This window comes from Arctopsyche grandis, chromosome 3, assembly GCF_051622035.1.
Source record: "Arctopsyche grandis isolate Sample6627 chromosome 3, ASM5162203v2, whole genome shotgun sequence".
Lineage (NCBI taxonomy): Eukaryota > Metazoa > Arthropoda > Insecta > Trichoptera > Hydropsychidae > Arctopsyche > Arctopsyche grandis.
The window spans coordinates 32913048-32933614 of NC_135357.1; the positions used below are offsets into that span (position 1 = coordinate 32913048).

The window sequence follows — 20567 nt, forward strand, 5'->3', positions numbered from 1 at the left end:
GTAAAATATAATCCCAATAAACATTTATTTTTATTTTTAATCAACCGCAGCACCCCCAGATATTACCACTGATTATAACACAGAAAAACATGTTTTTACAATATTTTGTTTACAACGATAACGAAAAACCGCATTGAAAAAACTACTCAGCAGATATTAAAAATATTGTCTTCTCAAAGATAAAACACATATTACGATGAAACTTTCAGGATTTGTTGTGTGCATGGCCGAAAAGATTACTGTGAAAAAAAAAACTAGTTAAATATAAGATCATCGATAGTAGAATTCGACAAACTACTCAAAATAGAAGAAAAATACAAAAAAACAACTGACTATTGAAAATAGAAGCAGAATTGTTGAGATAAGATTTGTGGGTAAGCCAGGATCGAAAGGTGGAAGAGGGTCGATCACGATGTTAGTACTCGGAGTCGGTGCTCCCACGCCAGATGTAGACGGAATATCTTCATTGTCTTCTGAGGCCATCGGACCTGAAAATAAACAAATAAAATCATATAATTGATTGATGAAGTATTGTCAGATAAGCTCAAATAAAGCAGACGTTGAAAGCATGGAAAATAACTAATTCTGCATGTACACTACTTACAAGACACTGAATTAATTTTACTGCAACAAAATCAAACTTCTCGTATTTAATTTTTTAAGCCATTGACAAAAGTCTATTATTATATAATATTGTTACGTAAGGGTGGGTTCCGAATCAAATGAAAGGCGAAAGTCACTTGACAGAATTAATTCGATGATTCAGGAGGTTCACGCGAAACACAGCTTATTTTTTAACAGAAGAACACTTAGCAGAAGAAGTTGAAATTGTTGTATCGAAAAATTGAAGAAGGTTGTTAATGAAGTGGTTATGTTGGTTATGAAGTAGATATATAACAACAACCTAGAGGAACTCCTTTCAGATTCTTCTTCTTTAATTATTATCATTTTTAAGTATTTTTTTGTTTAAAACAGAATTTTTTTAGAAAAGACGCCAAAAACTGTACCACACGTACAAAAAAAATATGACACGCCGGCTCTGCGTTTACCGTAATTAAGTGTACTAAGCATAGAAGTAGAATGCGAGCCATCGAAGAGAGAGAGGGAAAGTCAGAAGAGAGACAAGAGAGAAAGAGAGAGAGACGAAGTTTAGCAAACAATGAACAAACTCTTTGAGTTTTTTTAGCAACATATTTGGAGGCTGAGAGCGATTCTATGCATTCTACTTCTATGGTACCAAAATATCATTTTACACTTGAGGTATCTTACAAATTATATTACGTAATATTTTACAAATCTCTATAACAGAACATCTGGCAGCCGAAAAGTCCATCATACTATCGAAAACTCGTGAGCCAAATATTCCGCATTCGTGGTTTTTATAGCAAAAATTGTCTTTGTGGCCACGGCAATGTGACTAATAATCCAATTACCACCAAAATGTCATTTTACACTTTTAGTATATGGCTGTAAACTGCGTAAAATTTAGACGAAATCTGTACCACAATATTTTGATAGTTTCTGTTATCAATTGACGTTTGCATATGACTTGTTGGAATAAGCGATTTACTGTCTGAACTATGGAATGTAGACTTTGTCTCTGTTCTGCTCCGTTCGGGTCTTCTGTCTCCATCCACGAGTATCCTCATCCACTACTTCAGTGCATTTTGACCAGCTGTCAGCTACAAGTCAGCTAAAAATAATTTTAACAAATCAATCGTGAACTCACGTGAGACTCATTACTATTATTTATTTTACAGGTTAATAAAGATGATTTGCTGCCAGATACGATATGTCTTTTATGTAAAAACAATCTGGAATTGTTAAGCAATTTTAGGAACATTTGTATTCAGAGTGAAGAAACACAGAAATTAAGGCTGGCTGAGAGTTTAGATATCAAGAAAGAAGAAATTGTATTGGATGATTTAATTTGGCAGGATGACATTGATATTAATTCAATATCAAATGCCTGTCAACCGGCCGTAGACGATGAGTTTAATAAATCAAAGTCAAGAAATTCGGGTCAAGTATCTTTAGGAGACCATTTACAGCAAAATGAAAATGAAAATTCACAAGTATGACTTCGCAATTTGCTAAATGTAACAAACGTATGCTTATAAATGTGTAATCGTCGTTTTATTTTGCAGATACTTGGAGGAAAATCCACGCATGACAACCCATACAAATGTGAAACTTGTTCCAAATCGTTCAGTTACAGATCATATTATGTGCGACATGTGAAGTCTCATATCAAGGACTCGCACAAACGTAAAATTTGTTTAAAATCATTCACTTTCAAATACACCCTCGAGGAACACATGATTTCTCACAACGGGATAAAACTGCCACAGTGCGAAATTTGCTTCAAATCTTTCAAGCACAAAACTTCCCTTATGAAACATATGAATACTCATACTGGGGAGAAAAGGTTCATATGCGATATTTGTTCAAAGTCTTTCAATCTGAAGTATACCCTCTTGCGTCATATGAAGTCTCACGCTGGGGTGAAATCGCACAAATGCGAAATGTGCTCTAAATCGTTCACTACTAAGCCTACTCTCGTGGAGCATATTAATTGTCACAATGGGATAAAACCTTACCGATGTGAAGTTTGTTTGAATACATTTACTCATAAATCTACCCTTTGGAAACATATGAAAACTCACACTGGACAGAAATCTTACAAATGCGAAATTTGTTCAGAGTCGTTTAAATGTAAATCTCACCACATGGATCATATGAATAATTATCACATATAACTATACCATTATAGAGATAACCATACCATTGCGAAATTTCTTTGATTTCATTCACTCAAAAATTTAGCCTCCAGCCAAATGCAAAATTTCACACCGAGGAAAGACCTTCTCCCCTGCGAGATATAAAAACTCAAACTGAGCAAATTCAATTGAGACAAACTTGATGTAGGAATATAGCACATCGCGTATTATGCCGTATAAAGGTCAATACACTCCCATCACACAGATGCCCTCACCCCTCTGGAATGCGCTTCTATTCAAGTGGGACATATTCGGCCTATGGACACACCACGACTCCTAGACAAAGACAACTGCACACGACCACGTATTCAACTGATAAACTGGCGTACCAGCACTTAACGCCAGTGAGCTGCGGGAGCTCAGCCTGCTCACTCCTCCGGTGCCGAAGACCTACCTCTTTCGCCGTAAATACAAACACACCTGTATTAACCGAGCAATAAAGACCCTCTTCAAATACACGCGTGTTTCTATAGACCAGGACACGGTCAACATACCACCTTCCCTGCTTAAATTCTGAACTATGTGTGTGCATATATCTAAGCTTAACGTCTTTCACATGTGTTCTTATAGTATTGTAAGCATTCTACGATTTCAGTAGACAACACAGAAAAATATGGAATTTTATTTGTATGTCGTTTTCTGCACGCAATTATCATTGTTTATTTTTTTCATGACCTTTTATATATGTAGTGAGTTGTATTTATATTTTATTGCTAACTTAACCTAACCTAACGCCAGTGAGCTTCAGAAGCTCAGCCTGCTCACTCCTCCGGTGCCTAAGACCTATCTTTTTCACCGTAAATACAAACACCTGTATTAACCGAGCAATAAAGATCCTCTTCAAACACACGTGTTTCTATAGACCAGGACACGGTCAACATACCACTTTCCCTGTTTAAATTCTGAACTATGTGTGTGCATATATCTATGTAAGCTTAACGGCTTTCACAATTTGTTCTTATATTATTGTAAGTATATGTTTGTCGTTTGTGGAATTTTATATGTTTGTCGTTTACTGCACGCAATTATCAGTTTATTTTTTTCATAACCTTTTATACATACATATATATGTAGGGAGTTCTATTTATATTTTATTGCATATAAAAATTAATCACGAAAAGTAAATTAGGGTGCAACATTTTTGATGTGAATTTTCTCACGTGTGTTCTTCTCTACGTGTGCAACTTTGAATGAAATTAAAATACATTTTACAACCCAAATGATCATAAACCTACTATTAAAAAGAACGTAGATGGCATCAGAATGATATATAGACATTAAGTCAGATACAAAAAGGTGTGTATTAAAGGGTTCAGACATACGATCAATAAGGAAAACAAAATACCTAATTTATTTTATTCAATTTTTTTTCCGAAACTAGCAGTACTACAGAAGCATAGTGTATTTGAATTCAATACATTTAAAATTAAGAAAATCACACCTAAGAACAAATACAAAAAAAAAACGTGTTCATTCGAGATGCAACACAGCTATAACTATACCGTTGAACTTCATAATATGTATACGGCAAATTATGTCTGGCTTTTCCCAAAACTAGCTGTGCCAAAGAAACATAGTATATGATTTTAAAATAATTATAATCTAAAGAATCACCACAACATTGTTTGGTGAGGATGTTTAACTGTGTTATCGAAGCAAGAGGGCGAAGAATTGAATTTGCATCATGGCTTAAAGGTAAATTTCATTAAGTAAACCTGCAAAAAAACACAAAATTATTATATGAATTAAGGGCTTTAATTTAACCAATTGGATGTGCATATATTTTAATAAATAAAAGCAAATTACCTTCATCCACTGATCAATCATAAATTCCAGATATCGTTCGGCAAATTGTAGCCGAGCTTTCTTCATTCTGCTGTTCAGGAAAGACTTTTTGACAGGAAGTTTGATGTTTCCCTCAGGCATAACGATAACACTGTCTCTTCGATATTTTTTTATTTGATGCATGGTTACCGACCTATCCTCCAGAACCTCAGCCAAAATTAAGTCATCGACTCTGGAGGGTTGGTCGCCATTATTGGAACATATTTCTTCTCTTTGTGTCTCAGGGGATGCTGATTCAGTTACTTTTTGGATATCCGAACAAAATCTGTCATTTGAATAGCGTCCCCGATCCCAAAGGTCTCTTGATGGCTACTATATTTTCCATGGAAATATTTGGACTACCTATTTTTCCTGAAAATTGATTTTTCATCGAATAAGCACGGAATGTGGAATAATATCTGATGAAATTAATATTACTCACCAGAATAAAAATGCTCGTAGAGCTTCTTATATGAAGTTTACACTATTTTTTTATTTAGTTGTTAAAATATGCTAAAAACGTTTCCTCTGTTCTGATTTCTTTTGACTTTTCACATATATGCCCTTTCAAACAAAGTACATCATATCTGTCATCTTTTTTAACCTACAAGATAAATTAGGATATATACGAGACATCATTTATATAAAGCAATGCGTGAAAAATAAGTACCGGTGATAACACTTCCAAGTGCGATAATCCAGTGGATGAGGACTGCTACAGACGAAGACGAATTACCCAGCCACAGCGAAGAAAGGAGATAGAAGCTTTCTAAAAAAAAGCGTCAGTGATACTCAGAACCTGATTCAAAGCCATGTACATACTTTCACTTCATAACTTTTAGCTTTTAAATATAATCGATAAGTAACAATGAATCTGGTTTCCGAATTTAGAGAAAATGCAGATTAATTTGTAGCAATAATCGGAAAAAGAATATAAACAAAATAAATAATTTCCAACAATAATCGGAAAAAAAGTAAAAATTAAGCTCAAAATGTAAATAAATATTTTCTATCAATCAAAAAGTCTCAAGAGCGAAATTTTTGTTTTCTACTACTTTATTGCCTAGTGACTAGGCCCTATTCTAAAAACGGGTCTGGGTCACTGCATCGAAAGCCGAAAGATCGAAAAGAATGTATGCATGGTAAACGGTACTACATATATATGTATGGTAATACTACCCGCTTTTCATATGGAAGCATGGTAAACGGACTATTTCAAATCGCGAAAAATCTCTTTTGACTTTCGATCAAGTCACTTTCTTTGCAGTGACGGCCACCGTCTAAAAACACATCTAGCTGATTGTCAAATGACATTGTTTTAATCTGCGTTTGGTAATCAAGCTTGTAGGAATATAGCACAACTTGTGCTATTATAAATCAAAACCAATGATCTCATCATCGATCCTGTACAAACATGCATAACTCAAGGGCAACGTCCCCTTTGACCATTCCAGAAGAAAGAGTTCATCGCTTGATCGTAAAACGAACGAAACCCAACAGTGATGTCATCAGGCAACCACAACACATGTCCTGAAAGACATTTACACGTGGCACACGACCGCATTGTCAAACGAACGACGTCCTGGCGCTGACCCCATAGCTATAAAACACGGGCCCCGACAACAGGTCAAGACACGTGTCCTAGAAACGAAGACAAAGCATCTGCACATGGCACGCTTCAAGCCAGAACTTATATAAACCGACGCAGCAGTTCCAAAATATTTAATAATATTTTAAATATTTTTTTAATATGCTATGGGTATCCACCATAGGTATGTTTCTGTGGTTTTATTTTTTTTTATTAGTTATTTTTTATAGGAGTTAGGAACCGCCAAACATCTATAAAATCGCCTTTTTTTTACACCCATGAAAAGAGTCCAGCGTGCTTATTTAACGGTTGATTTTTAAAAAAATACTAGCACGCAAACATAGAAAATATATTTCTCATACCGATGATGAAGTTTTTTTTAAATTGGTCCAGTTTCAGATGAATAAACTGGAGAATACGAAGCTTCGATTTTGTCGATTTAAAATACGTATTATCTGGTCGAAGCGCAACTGATTCACTCAATATAAATGTATATTTATATATATTGTCGCATTCACTCAATATATGTATATATCGTAGAAAGGAACGGCAACAAAATTAAGGTTTCGGGTATACAGCCCTCTTAAGCTCATATTCATCACCAGCCTTTCACAAACATTCGAAAAAAAATTCTCCTAGGGTGCATGCTTTTTTTTCATTGAACATATTGAATAAATAAGTACCAAAATGGTTAGGTGATCATTGGTCACAAAGCGCTCCCCCAAAAGTCACTAAAATCTCTATAACAGAACATCTGGCAGCCGAAAAGTCCATCATACTAACGATAACTATCACACTAACGAAAACTCAAGTGCCAAATATTCCGCAATATCCGCGGTTTTCATAGCAAAAATTGTCTTTGTGACCACGGCAATGTGACTAATAATCCAATTACCACCAAAATATCATTTTACACTTTTGGTATATGGCTGTAAACTGTGTTAAATTTAGACGAAATCTGTACCACAATATTTTGACAGTTTCTGTTATCAATTGACGTTTGCATATGACTTGGAATAAGCGATTTACCGTCTGAACTATGGAATGTAGACTTTGTCTCTGTTCTGCTCCGTTTGGGTCTTCTGTCTCCATCCACGAGTATCCTCATCCACTACTTCAGTGCATTTTGACCAGCTGTCAGCTACAAGTCAGCTAAAAATACTTTTAACAAATCAATCGTGAACGCACGTGAGACTCATTACTATTATTTATTTTACAGGTTAATAAAGGTGATTTGCTGCCAGATACGATATGTCTTTTATGTAAAAACAATCTGGAATTGTTAAGCAATTTTAGGAACATTTGTATTCAGAGTGAAGAAACACAGAAATTAAGGCTGGCTGAGAGTTTAGATATCAAGAAAGAAGAAATTGTATTGGATGATTTAATTTGGCAGGATGACATTGATATTAATTCAATATCAAATGCCTGTCAACCGGCCGTAGACGATGAGTTTAATAAATCAAAGTCAAGAAATTCGGGTCAAGTATCTTTAGGAGACCATTTACAGCAAAATGAAAATGAAAATTCACAAGTATGACTTCGCAATTTGCTAAATGTAACAAACGTATGCTTATAAATGTGTAATCGTCGTTTTATTTTGCAGATACTTGGAGGAAAATCCACGCATGACAACCCATACAAATGTGAAACTTGTTCCAAATCGTTCAGTTACAGATCATATTATGTGCGACATGTGAAGTCTCATATCAAGGACTCGCACAAACGTAAAATTTGTTTAAAATCATTCACTTTCAAATACACCCTCGAGGAACACATGATTTCTCACAACGGGATAAAACTGCCACAGTGCGAAATTTGCTTCAAATCTTTCAAGCACAAAACTTCCCTTATGAAACATATGAATACTCATACTGGGGAGAAAAGGTTCATATGCGATATTTGTTCAAAGTCTTTCAATCTGAAGTATACCCTCTTGCGTCATATGAAGTCTCACGCTGGGGTGAAATCGCACAAATGCGAAATGTGCTCTAAATCGTTCACTACTAAGCCTACTCTCGTGGAGCATATTAATTGTCACAATGGGATAAAACCTTACCGATGTGAAGTTTGTTTGAATACATTTACTCATAAATCTACCCTTTGGAAACATATGAAAACTCACACTGGACAGAAATCTTACAAATGCGAAATTTGTTCAGAGTCGTTTAAATGTAAATCTCACCACATGGATCATATGAATAATTATCACATATAACTATACCATTATAGAGATAACCATACCATTGCGAAATTTCTTTGATTTCATTCACTCAAAAATTTAGCCTCCAGCCAAATGCAAAATTTCACACCGAGGAAAGACCTTCTCCCCTGCGAGATATAAAAACTCAAACTGAGCAAATTCAATTGAGACAAACTTGATGTAGGAATATAGCACATCGCGTATTATGCCGTATAAAGGTCAATACACTCCCATCACACAGATGCCCTCACCCCTCTGGAATGCGCTTCTATTCAAGTGGGACATATTCGGCCTATGGACACACCACGACTCCTAGACAAAGACAACTGCACACGACCACGTATTCAACTGATAAACTGGCGTACCAGCACTTAACGCCAGTGAGCTGCGGGAGCTCAGCCTGCTCACTCCTCCGGTGCCGAAGACCTACCTCTTTCGCCGTAAATACAAACACACCTGTATTAACCGAGCAATAAAGACCCTCTTCAAATACACGCGTGTTTCTATAGACCAGGACACGGTCAACATACCACCTTCCCTGCTTAAATTCTGAACTATGTGTGTGCATATATCTAAGCTTAACGTCTTTCACATGTGTTCTTATAGTATTGTAAGCATTCTACGATTTCAGTAGACAACACAGAAAAATATGGAATTTTATTTGTATGTCGTTTTCTGCACGCAATTATCATTGTTTATTTTTTTCATGACCTTTTATATATGTAGTGAGTTGTATTTATATTTTATTGCTAACTTAACCTAACCTAACGCCAGTGAGCTTCAGAAGCTCAGCCTGCTCACTCCTCCGGTGCCTAAGACCTATCTTTTTCACCGTAAATACAAACACCTGTATTAACCGAGCAATAAAGATCCTCTTCAAACACACGTGTTTCTATAGACCAGGACACGGTCAACATACCACTTTCCCTGTTTAAATTCTGAACTATGTGTGTGCATATATCTATGTAAGCTTAACGGCTTTCACAATTTGTTCTTATATTATTGTAAGTATATGTTTGTCGTTTGTGGAATTTTATATGTTTGTCGTTTACTGCACGCAATTATCAGTTTATTTTTTTCATAACCTTTTATACATACATATATATGTAGGGAGTTCTATTTATATTTTATTGCATATAAAAATTAATCACGAAAAGTAAATTAGGGTGCAACATTTTTGATGTGAATTTTCTCACGTGTGTTCTTCTCTACGTGTGCAACTTTGAATGAAATTAAAATACATTTTACAACCCAAATGATCATAAACCTACTATTAAAAAGAACGTAGATGGCATCAGAATGATATATAGACATTAAGTCAGATACAAAAAGGTGTGTATTAAAGGGTTCAGACATACGATCAATAAGGAAAACAAAATACCTAATTTATTTTATTCAATTTTTTTTCCGAAACTAGCAGTACTACAGAAGCATAGTGTATTTGAATTCAATACATTTAAAATTAAGAAAATCACACCTAAGAACAAATACAAAAAAAAAACGTGTTCATTCGAGATGCAACACAGCTATAACTATACCGTTGAACTTCATAATATGTATACGGCAAATTATGTCTGGCTTTTCCCAAAACTAGCTGTGCCAAAGAAACATAGTATATGATTTTAAAATAATTATAATCTAAAGAATCACCACAACATTGTTTGGTGAGGATGTTAAACTGTGTTATCGAAGCAAGAGGGCGAAGAATTGAATTTGCATCATGGCTTAAAGGTAAATTTCATTAAGTAAACCTGCAAAAAAACACAAAATTATTATATGAATTAAGGGCTTTAATTTAACCAATTGGATGTGCATATATTTTAATAAATAAAAGCAAATTACCTTCATCCACTGATCAATCATAAATTCCAGATATCGTTCGGCAAATTGTAGCCGAGCTTTCTTCATTCTGCTGTTCAGGAAAGACTTTTTGACAGGAAGTTTGATGTTTCCCTCAGGCATAACGATAACACTGTCTCTTCGATATTTTTTTATTTGATGCATGGTTACCGACCTATCCTCCAGAACCTCAGCCAAAATTAAGTCATCGACTCTGGAGGGTTGGTCGCCATTATTGGAACATATTTCTTCTCTTTGTGTCTCAGGGGATGCTGATTCAGTTACTTTTTGGATATCCGAACAAAATCTGTCATTTGAATAGCGTCCCCGATCCCAAAGGTCTCTTGATGGCTACTATATTTTCCATGGAAATATTTGGACTACCTATTTTTCCTGAAAATTGATTTTTCATCGAATAAGCACGGAATGTGGAATAATATCTGATGAAATTAATATTACTCACCAGAATAAAAATGCTCGTAGAGCTTCTTATATGAAGTTTACACTATTTTTTTATTTAGTTGTTAAAATATGCTAAAAACGTTTCCTCTGTTCTGATTTCTTTTGACTTTTCACATATATGCCCTTTCAAACAAAGTACATCATATCTGTCATCTTTTTTAACCTACAAGATAAATTAGGATATATACGAGACATCATTTATATAAAGCAATGCGTGAAAAATAAGTACCGGTGATAACACTTCCAAGTGCGATAATCCAGTGGATGAGGACTGCTACAGACGAAGACGAATTACCCAGCCACAGCGAAGAAAGGAGATAGAAGCTTTCTAAAAAAAAGCGTCAGTGATACTCAGAACCTGATTCAAAGCCATGTACATACTTTCACTTCATAACTTTTAGCTTTTAAATATAATCGATAAGTAACAATGAATCTGGTTTCCGAATTTAGAGAAAATGCAGATTAATTTGTAGCAATAATCGGAAAAAGAATATAAACAAAATAAATAATTTCCAACAATAATCGGAAAAAAAGTAAAAATTAAGCTCAAAATGTAAATAAATATTTTCTATCAATCAAAAAGTCTCAAGAGCGAAATTTTTGTTTTCTACTACTTTATTGCCTAGTGACTAGGCCCTATTCTAAAAACGGGTCTGGGTCACTGCATCGAAAGCCGAAAGATCGAAAAGAATGTATGCATGGTAAACGGTACTACATATATATGTATGGTAATACTACCCGCTTTTCATATGGAAGCATGGTAAACGGACTATTTCAAATCGCGAAAAATCTCTTTTGACTTTCGATCAAGTCACTTTCTTTGCAGTGACGGCCACCGTCTAAAAACACATCTAGCTGATTGTCAAATGACATTGTTTTAATCTGCGTTTGGTAATCAAGCTTGTAGGAATATAGCACAACTTGTGCTATTATAAATCAAAACCAATGATCTCATCATCGATCCTGTACAAACATGCATAACTCAAGGGCAACGTCCCCTTTGACCATTCCAGAAGAAAGAGTTCATCGCTTGATCGTAAAACGAACGAAACCCAACAGTGATGTCATCAGGCAACCACAACACATGTCCTGAAAGACATTTACACGTGGCACACGACCGCATTGTCAAACGAACGACGTCCTGGCGCTGACCCCATAGCTATAAAACACGGGCCCCGACAACAGGTCAAGACACGTGTCCTAGAAACGAAGACAAAGCATCTGCACATGGCACGCTTCAAGCCAGAACTTATATAAACCGACGCAGCAGTTCCAAAATATTTAATAATATTTTAAATATTTTTTTAATATGCTATGGGTATCCACCATAGGTATGTTTCTGTGGTTTTATTTTTTTTTATTAGTTATTTTTTATAGGAGTTAGGAACCGCCAAACATCTATAAAATCGCCTTTTTTTTACACCCATGAAAAGAGTCCAGCGTGCTTATTTAACGGTTGATTTTTAAAAAAATACTAGCACGCAAACATAGAAAATATATTTCTCATACCGATGATGAAGTTTTTTTTAAATTGGTCCAGTTTCAGATGAATAAACTGGAGAATACGAAGCTTCGATTTTGTCGATTTAAAATACGTATTATCTGGTCGAAGCGCAACTGATTCACTCAATATAAATGTATATTTATATATATTGTCGCATTCACTCAATATATGTATATATCGTAGAAAGGAACGGCAACAAAATTAAGGTTTCGGGTATACAGCCCTCTTAAGCTCATATTCATCACCAGCCTTTCACAAACATTCGAAAAAAAATTCTCCTAGGGTGCATGCTTTTTTTTCATTGAACATATTGAATAAATAAGTACCAAAATGGTTAGGTGATCATTGGTCACAAAGCGCTCCCCCAAAAGTCACTAAAATCTCTATAACAGAACATCTGGCAGCCGAAAAGTCCATCATACTAACGATAACTATCACACTAACGAAAACTCAAGTGCCAAATATTCCGCAATATCCGCGGTTTTCATAGCAAAAATTGTCTTTGTGACCACGGCAATGTGACTAATAATCCAATTACCACCAAAATATCATTTTACACTTTTGGTATATGGCTGTAAACTGTGTTAAATTTAGACGAAATCTGTACCACAATATTTTGACAGTTTCTGTTATCAATTGACGTTTGCATATGACTTGGAATAAGCGATTTACCGTCTGAACTATGGAATGTAGACTTTGTCTCTGTTCTGCTCCGTTTGGGTCTTCTGTCTCCATCCACGAGTATCCTCATCCACTACTTCAGTGCATTTTGACCAGCTGTCAGCTACAAGTCAGCTAAAAATACTTTTAACAAATCAATCGTGAACGCACGTGAGACTCATTACTATTATTTATTTTACAGGTTAATAAAGGTGATTTGCTGCCAGATACGATATGTCTTTTATGTAAAAACAATCTGGAATTGTTAAGCAATTTTAGGAACATTTGTATTCAGAGTGAAGAAACACAGAAATTAAGGCTGGCTGAGAGTGTAGATATCAAGAAAGAAGAAATTGTATTGGATGATTTAATTTGGCAGGATGACATTGATATTAATTCAATTTCAAATGCCTGTCAACGGGCCTTAGACGATGAGTTTAATAAATCAAAGTCAAGAAATTCGGGTCAAGTATCTTTAGGAGACCATTTACAGCAAAATGAAAATGAAAATTCACAAGTATGACTTCGCAATTTGCTAAATGTAACAAACGTATGCTTATAAATGTGTAATCGTCGTTTTATTTTGCAGATACTTGGAGGAAAATCCACGCATGACAACCCATACAAATGTGAAACTTGTTCCAAATCGTTCAGTTACAGATCATATTATGTGCGACATGTGAAGTCTCATATCAAGGACTCGCACAAATGTGAAATTTGTTTAAAATCATTCACTTTCAAATACACCCTCGAGGAACACATGATTTCTCACAACGGGATAAAACTGCCACAGTGCGAAATTTGCTTCAAATCTTTCAAGCACAAAACTTCCCTTATGAAACATATGAATACTCATACTGGGGAGAAAAGGTTCATATGCGATATTTGTTCAAAGTCTTTCAATCTGAAGTATACCCTCTTGCGTCATATGAAGTCTCACGCTGGGGTGAAATCGCACAAATGCGAAATGTGCTCTAAATCGTTCACTACTAAGCCTACTCTCGTGGAGCATATTAATTGTCACAATGGGATAAAACCTTACCGATGTGAAGTTTGTTTGATTTCATTTACTCGTAAATCTAACCTTGGCAGTCATATGAAAACTCACAATCGAATTAAACCACACCGATGTGAATTTTGTTTGATTTCATTTACTCATAAATCTACACTTTGGAAACATATGAAAACTCACACTCGACAGAAATCTTACAAATGCGAAATTTGTTCAGAGTCGTTTAAATGTAAATCTCACCACATGGATCATATGAATAATTATCACATATAACTATACCATTATAAAGATAACCATACCATTGCGAAATTTCTTTGATTTCATTCACTCAAAAAGATAGCCTCCAGCAAAATGCAAAATTTCACACCGAGGAAAGACCGTCTCCCCTGCGAGATATAAAAACTCAAACAGCAAATTCAATTGAGACAAACTTGATGTAGGAATATAGCACATCGCGTATTAAGCCGTATCAAGGTCAATACACTCTCATCACACAGATGCCCGCACCCCTCTGGAATGCGCTTCTATTCAAGTGGGACATATTCGGCCTGTGGACACACCACGACTCCTAGACAAAGACAACTGCAAACGACCACGTATTCAACTGATAAACCGGCGTACCAGCACCTAACGCCAGTGAGCTGCGGGAGCTCAGCCTGCTCACTCCTCCGGTGCCGAAGACCTACCTCTTTCGCCGTAAATACAAACACACCTGTATTAACCGAGCAATAAAGATCCGCTTCAAACATACGCGTGTTTCTATAGACCAGGACACGGTCAACATACCACCTTCCCTGCTTAAATTCTGAACTATGTGTGTGCATATATCTAAGCTTAACGTCTTTCACAATTTGTTCTTATATTATTGTAAACATTCTCCGTTTCCATTCAGAACACAGAAAAATATGGAATTTTATTTGTTTGTCGTTTACTACACGCAATTATCAGTTTATTTTTTTCATGACCTTTTATACATACATATATATGTAGTGAGTTCTATTTATATTTTATTGCATATAAAAATTAATCACGAAAAGTAAAGTACGGTGCAACATTTTTGATGTGAATTTTCTCACGTCTGTTGTTCTACTCTATGTGTGCAAATTTGAATGAAATTAAAATACATTTTACAACCCAAATGATCATAAACCTACTATTAAAAAGAACGTAGATGGCATCAGAATGATATATAGAATTTAAGTCAGATAAAAAAAAGGTGTGTATTAAAGGGTTCAGACATACAATCAATAAGGAAAACAAAATACCTTAATAAATTTTATTCAATTTTTTTTCCGAAACTAGCAGTACTAAAGAAGCATATTGTATTTGAATTCAATACATTTAAAATTAAGAAAATCACACCTAAGAACAACAAATACAAAAAAAAAAGTGTTCATTCGAGATGCAACACAGCTATAACTATACCGTTGAACTTCATAATATGTATATGGCAAATTATGTCTGGCTTTTCCCAAAACTAGCTGTGCCAAAGAAACATAGTATATGATTTTAATATAATTATATACTAAAGAATCACCACAACATTGTTTGGTGAGGATGTTAAACTGTGTTATCGAAGCAGGAGGGCGAAGAATTGACTTTGCATCATGGCTTGAAGGTTACTTTCATTAAGTAAACCTGCAAAAAAACACAAAATTATTATATGAATTAAGGGCTTTAATTTAACCAATTGGATGTGCATATATTTGAATAAATAAAAGCAAATTACCGTCATCCACTGATCAATCATAAATTCCAGATATCGTTCGGCAAATTGTAGCCAAGCTTTCTTCATTCTGTTGTTCAGGAAAGACTTTTTGACGGGAAGTTTGATGTTTCCCTCAGGCATAACGATAACACTGTCTCTTCGATATTTTTTTATTTGATGCATGGTTACCGACATATCCTCCAGAGCCTCAGCTAAAATTAAGTCATCGACTCTGGAGGGTTGGTCGCCATTATTGGAACATATTTCTTCTCTTTGTGTCTCAGGGGATGCTGATTCAGTTACTTTTTGGATATCCGAACAAAATCTGTCATTTGAATAGCGTCCCCGATCCCAAAGGTCTCTTGATGGCTACTATATTTTCCATGGAAATATCTGAACTACCTATTTTTCCTGAAAATTGATTTTTCATCGAATAAGCACGGAATGTGGAATAATATCTGATGAAATCAATATTACTCACCAGAATAAAACTGCTCGTAGAGCTTCTTATATGAAGTTTACACTATTTTTTTATTTAGTTGTTAATATATGCTAAAAACGTTTCCTCTGTTCTGATTTCTTTTGACTTTTCACATATATGCCCTTTCAAACAAAGTACATCATATCTGTCATCTTTTTTAACCTACAAGATAAATTAGGATATATACGAGACATCATTTATATAAAGCAATGCGTGAAAAATAAGTACCGGTGATAACACTTCCAAGTGCGATAATCCAGTGGATGAGGACTGCTACAGACGAAGACGAATTACCCAGCCACAGCGAATAAAGAAAGGAGATAGAAGCTTTCTAAAAAAAAGCGTCAGTGATACTCAGAACCTGATTCAAAGCCATGTACATACTTTCACTTCATAACTTTTAGCTTTTAAATATAATCGATAAGTAACAATGAATCTGGTTTCCGAATTTAAAGAAAATGCAGATTAATTTGTAGCAATAATCGGAAAAAGAATATAAACAAAATAAATAGTTTCCAACAATAATCGGAAAAAAAGTAAAAATTAAGCTCAAAATGTAAATAAATATTTTCTATCAATCAAAAAGTCTCAAGAGCGAAATTTTTGTTTTCTACTACTTTATTGCCTAGTGACTAGGCCCTATTCTAAAAACGGGTCTGGGTCACTGCATCGAAAGCCGAAAGATCGAAAAGAATGTATGCATGGTAAACGGTACTACATATATATGTATGGTAATACTACCCGCTTTTCATATGGAAGCATGGTAAACGGACTATTTCAAATCGCGAAAAATCTCTTTTGACTTTCGATCAAGTCACTTTCTTTGCAGTGACGGCCACCGTCTAAAAACACATCTAGCTGATTGTCAAATGACATTGTTTTAATCTGCGTTTGGTAATCAAGCTTGTAGGAATATAGCACAACTTGTGCTATTATAAATCAAAACCAATGATCTCATCATCGATCCTGTACAAACATGCATAACTCAAGGGCAACGTCCCCTTTGACCATTCCAGAAGAAAGAGTTCATCGCTTGATCGTAAAACGAACGAAACCCAACAGTGATGTCATCAGGCAACCACAACACATGTCCTGAAAGACATTTACACGTGGCACACGACCGCATTGTCAAACGAACGACGTCCTGGCGCTGACCCCATAGCTATAAAACACGGGCCCCGAAAACAGGTCAAGACACGTGTCCTGGAAACGAAGAAAAAGCATCTGCACACGGCACGCTTCAAGCCAGAACGTATATAAACCAACGCAGCAGTTCCAAACGCCAGAGTGAACCCCTGGAGTTCAACCAGCTCACTTCTACGAAGCTCAACCTCTTCGTACATACAATAACCATTGTAACAATTGAACAAAAACAAACGATCCTCTTACGAAACACAAACGGTTTTTTCTTAGACCGGGACACGGTCAACACATCTGTCCCGCGTACTAAAAGCTCCTGTCCAGTGGTGCTCAAAATGGACTGGAGCGCAGGGGAACGCCGCTTTATTTTATGAAATCCAGAAATATAGCGCTACCTCTCGTGAAAAATCCAATATTTCTGTACCCTGTAGGCGGAGTACGATGTGTTGACCGTATCCCGGCCTAACGAAACACTGTTGTGTGGTTCAAAGATGGGGTCACCAATGTAGGCGGGGTAGCGATGTGTTGACAGCGCTGTTGGATGATCAGAAGGTTGCGTAGATCACGTCGGGGTCACCAATGTAGGCGGGGTACGATGTGTTGACCGTATCCCGGCCTAACGAAACACTGTTGTGTGGTTCAAAGATGGGGTCACCAATGTAGGCGGGGTAGCGATGTGTTGACAGCGCTGTTGGATGATCAGAAGGTTGCGTAGATCACGTCGGAGTAGTACCAATGTAGGCGGGTTACATGTGTGTTGACCGTATCCCGGCCTAACGAAACACTGTTGTGCTAGTTTTATAAAGTTTTATTGTTTGCCTATGGTTGTACAAAGGTATGGTATTTGTGGGCAAAAGTATGTCGTTCAGCGGTCTCTGGATATGGTAGAGTGTCGCTGGCTCAGCATTCAGCTATGTACGGAAGGTCTCTGGATACGGCAGTGTGTTGCTGGCTCGTCCGGCTGGTTGATCTTCCAAGTCCGCGTAGTGTAGTGGTGGCTGGTCAGGAGCTGTATGTTGACTGGTCTGCTGCTGTGTGTCGACGCTTGCTGCTGTGGGTCGACTCTTGCTGCTGTGGGTCGACTGGCGTTGTTTGGGTTGTACCTCCTTTTATAGTGTTTTTGGAATGCTTGGTGGAAGTGGTTATTGACGCGTACGAGAGGAATTTTGTTTTCGTCGAGGCGTCGAATTTTCTGGAATGCTTGATGGAAGTGGTTATTGACGCGTACGAGAGGAATTTTGTTTTCGTCGAGGCGTCGAATTTTCTGGAATGCTTGGCGCCTTTCCGCTCGATGTATTTTAATGGTGGCGGCGTGTTTCGACCGTTTTGGTTCCACTCGACTGGTAGGGGCGTTCCGCCTGAGTTTAATATAATGACTGCAGGTGCATGTCGTCTGGGTTTCGGGAATGTAGTTTGTTGTTGCGGAATATTCTCGAAGGTTTCGATGACGATGACGACGACGAGATTCCTACAACCCTTTTGTAAATTTTAAAATCGCCCAGTCTTTCAGAGGAGAAAACTTGAATTTAGCAAACATCAGTAATGATTAATTTGAGAAACCGTGACTCAACACACAAAAAATATGTCAATCTATTATGAATGCATATTATATATTCTATACATATAAACATACGAAAACTTTTGAAGATACTCTTCTTCGAGCAGTGGCCCATCATGAGGGCTGGACACCAGCGCCTTGTCCATACTAATGTATTACACTTCTCCCTTCCTCAATTATGGCACTATGGAGGATGAACGAATGAGACGACTGGCATGTTAATGCACGTGTTTATTATATGACAGCTAAAGGCAGAGTGAGTAGTGGCTCTCCAAACCCAGCCGAGTTGGTTCCCACTCGCAGGAAGGCAACCAAACTCGACCATGTCGTATAAGCGAGCCGCCACAGCACTAGAAAAATATTTTTTTAATATGCTATGGGTATCCACCATAGGTATGTTTCTGTGGTTTTATTTTTTTCGATTAGTTATTTTTTATAGGAGCTAGGAACCGCCAAACATCTATAAAATCGCCTCTTTTTTACACCCACGAAAAGAGTCCAGCGTGCTTATTTAACGATTGATTTTTAAAAAAATACTAGCACACAAACATAGAAAATATATTTCTCATACCGATGATGAAGTATTTTTTTTAATTGGTCCAGTTTCAGAGGAATAAACTGGAGAATACGAAGCCTCGATTTTGTCGATTTAAAATACGTATTATCTGGTCGAAGCGCAACTGCTGCATTCACTCAATATATATGTATATTTATATATATTGTCGCATTCACTCAATATATATGTATATTTATATATATTGTCGCATTCACTCAATATATATATCGTAGAAAGGAACGGCAACAAAATTAAGATTTCGGGTATACAGCCCTCTTAAGCTCATATTCATCACCAGCCTTTCACAAACATTCGAAAAAAAATTCTCCTAGGGTGCATGCTTTTTTTTCATTGAACATATTGAATAAATAAGTACCAAAATGGTTCGGTGATCATTGGTCACTAAGCGCTCCCCCAAAAGTCACTAAAATCTCTATAACAGAACATCTGGCAGCCGAAAAGTCCATCATACTAACGATAACTATCATACTAACGAAAACTCAAGTGCCAAATATCCCGCAATATCCGCGGTTTTCATAGCAAAAATTGTCTATGTGGCCACGGCAATGTGACTAATAATCCAATTACCACCAAAATATCATTTTACACTTTTGGTATATGGCTGTAAACTGCGTTAAATTTAGACGAAATCTGTACCACAATATTTTGACAGTTTCTGTTATCAATTGACGTTTGCATATGACTTGTTGGAATAAGCGATCTTTACTATGGAATGTAGACTTTGTCTCTGTTCTTCTCCGGTCGAGTCTTCTGTCTCCATCCACGAGTATCCTCATCCACTAGTTCAGTGCATTTTGACCAGCTGTCAGCTACAAGTTGGTTACAGATCCTTTAACAACTAAATCGCCATCTCACGAGACTCATTAATACTATTTTTTTATAGGTTGATAAATATGATTTGCTGCCTCATACGATATGTCTTTTATGTACAACCAATCTGGAATTGTTAAGGGATTTTAGAAACATTTGTATTCAGAGTGAAAAAACACAGAAATTAAGGCTGGCTGAGAGTTTAGATATCAAGATAGAAGAAATTTTATTGGATGATTTAATTTGGCAGGATGACATTGGGATTAATTCAATATCAAATATTTGTCAACAAGTCGTCGACAATGAGATTAATAAATCAGAGTCAAGAAATTCGAGTCAAGTATCTTTAGAAGACCATGTAAAGCCAAAAGAAAATGAAAATTCACAAGTATTTACTTCGCAATATGCTAAATGTAACAAA

General features: G+C 36.2%; 4 protein-coding genes and 2 long non-coding RNA genes across 8 annotated transcripts in view; 4 read left to right on the forward strand and 2 right to left on the reverse strand.

Annotated features, from left to right (window-relative positions):
- Positions 1 to 1303: 1303 nt before the first annotated feature.
- On the forward strand, positions 1304 to 4223 carry LOC143909656 (uncharacterized). Its single transcript, XM_077427742.1, has 3 exons — positions 1304 to 1688; positions 1761 to 2075; positions 2148 to 4223. The coding sequence occupies exons 1-3, from the start codon at positions 1581 to 1583 to the stop codon at positions 2757 to 2759; spliced, it is 1035 nt and encodes a 344-aa protein (XP_077283868.1). The 5' UTR covers positions 1304 to 1580; the 3' UTR covers positions 2760 to 4223.
- A 2894-nt stretch (positions 4224 to 7117) lies between these two features.
- On the forward strand, positions 7118 to 10368 carry LOC143909657 (uncharacterized). The gene is made up of 3 exons (XM_077427743.1): positions 7118 to 7339; positions 7412 to 7726; positions 7799 to 10368. Exons 1-3 carry the CDS (start codon positions 7232 to 7234, stop codon positions 8408 to 8410), a joined length of 1035 nt encoding a protein of 344 aa, XP_077283869.1. The 5' UTR covers positions 7118 to 7231; the 3' UTR covers positions 8411 to 10368.
- LOC143909662 (uncharacterized) lies at positions 9775 to 11648 on the reverse strand. 2 transcript variants are annotated; one of them, XR_013260357.1, is made up of 5 exons: positions 11568 to 11648; positions 10926 to 11024; positions 10698 to 10859; positions 10238 to 10627; positions 9775 to 10146 (listed from the first exon to the last, which is right to left on the reverse strand). It is a non-coding gene; the product is annotated as an uncharacterized LOC143909662 (long non-coding RNA). The 2 variants fall into 2 exon arrangements; XR_013260356.1 differs by lacking the exon at positions 11568 to 11648 and having other exon boundaries at positions 10926 to 11049.
- LOC143909655 (uncharacterized) lies at positions 11612 to 15240 on the forward strand. Its single transcript, XM_077427741.1, has 3 exons — positions 11612 to 12990; positions 13063 to 13377; positions 13450 to 15240. The coding sequence occupies exons 1-3, from the start codon at positions 12883 to 12885 to the stop codon at positions 14143 to 14145; spliced, it is 1119 nt and encodes a 372-aa protein (XP_077283867.1). The 5' UTR covers positions 11612 to 12882; the 3' UTR covers positions 14146 to 15240.
- LOC143909661 (uncharacterized) lies at positions 15135 to 19017 on the reverse strand. 2 transcript variants are annotated; one of them, XR_013260354.1, is made up of 5 exons: positions 18835 to 19017; positions 16290 to 16392; positions 16062 to 16223; positions 15602 to 15991; positions 15135 to 15510 (listed from the first exon to the last, which is right to left on the reverse strand). It is a non-coding gene; the product is annotated as an uncharacterized LOC143909661 (long non-coding RNA). The 2 variants fall into 2 exon arrangements; XR_013260355.1 differs by having other exon boundaries at positions 16062 to 16213; positions 18835 to 18853.
- Positions 19018 to 19951: 934 nt separating this feature from the next.
- LOC143909658 (uncharacterized) overlaps positions 19952 to 20567 on the forward strand; it is a 36893-nt gene continuing 36277 nt past the window's right edge. Inside the window, exons 1-2 of the mRNA XM_077427744.1 lie at positions 19952 to 20151; positions 20220 to 20534. Of these exons, the coding sequence (XP_077283870.1) occupies positions 20044 to 20151; positions 20220 to 20534 (423 nt within the window). The 5' untranslated portion in view covers positions 19952 to 20043. The remainder of the gene's footprint in view (positions 20152 to 20219; positions 20535 to 20567) is intronic.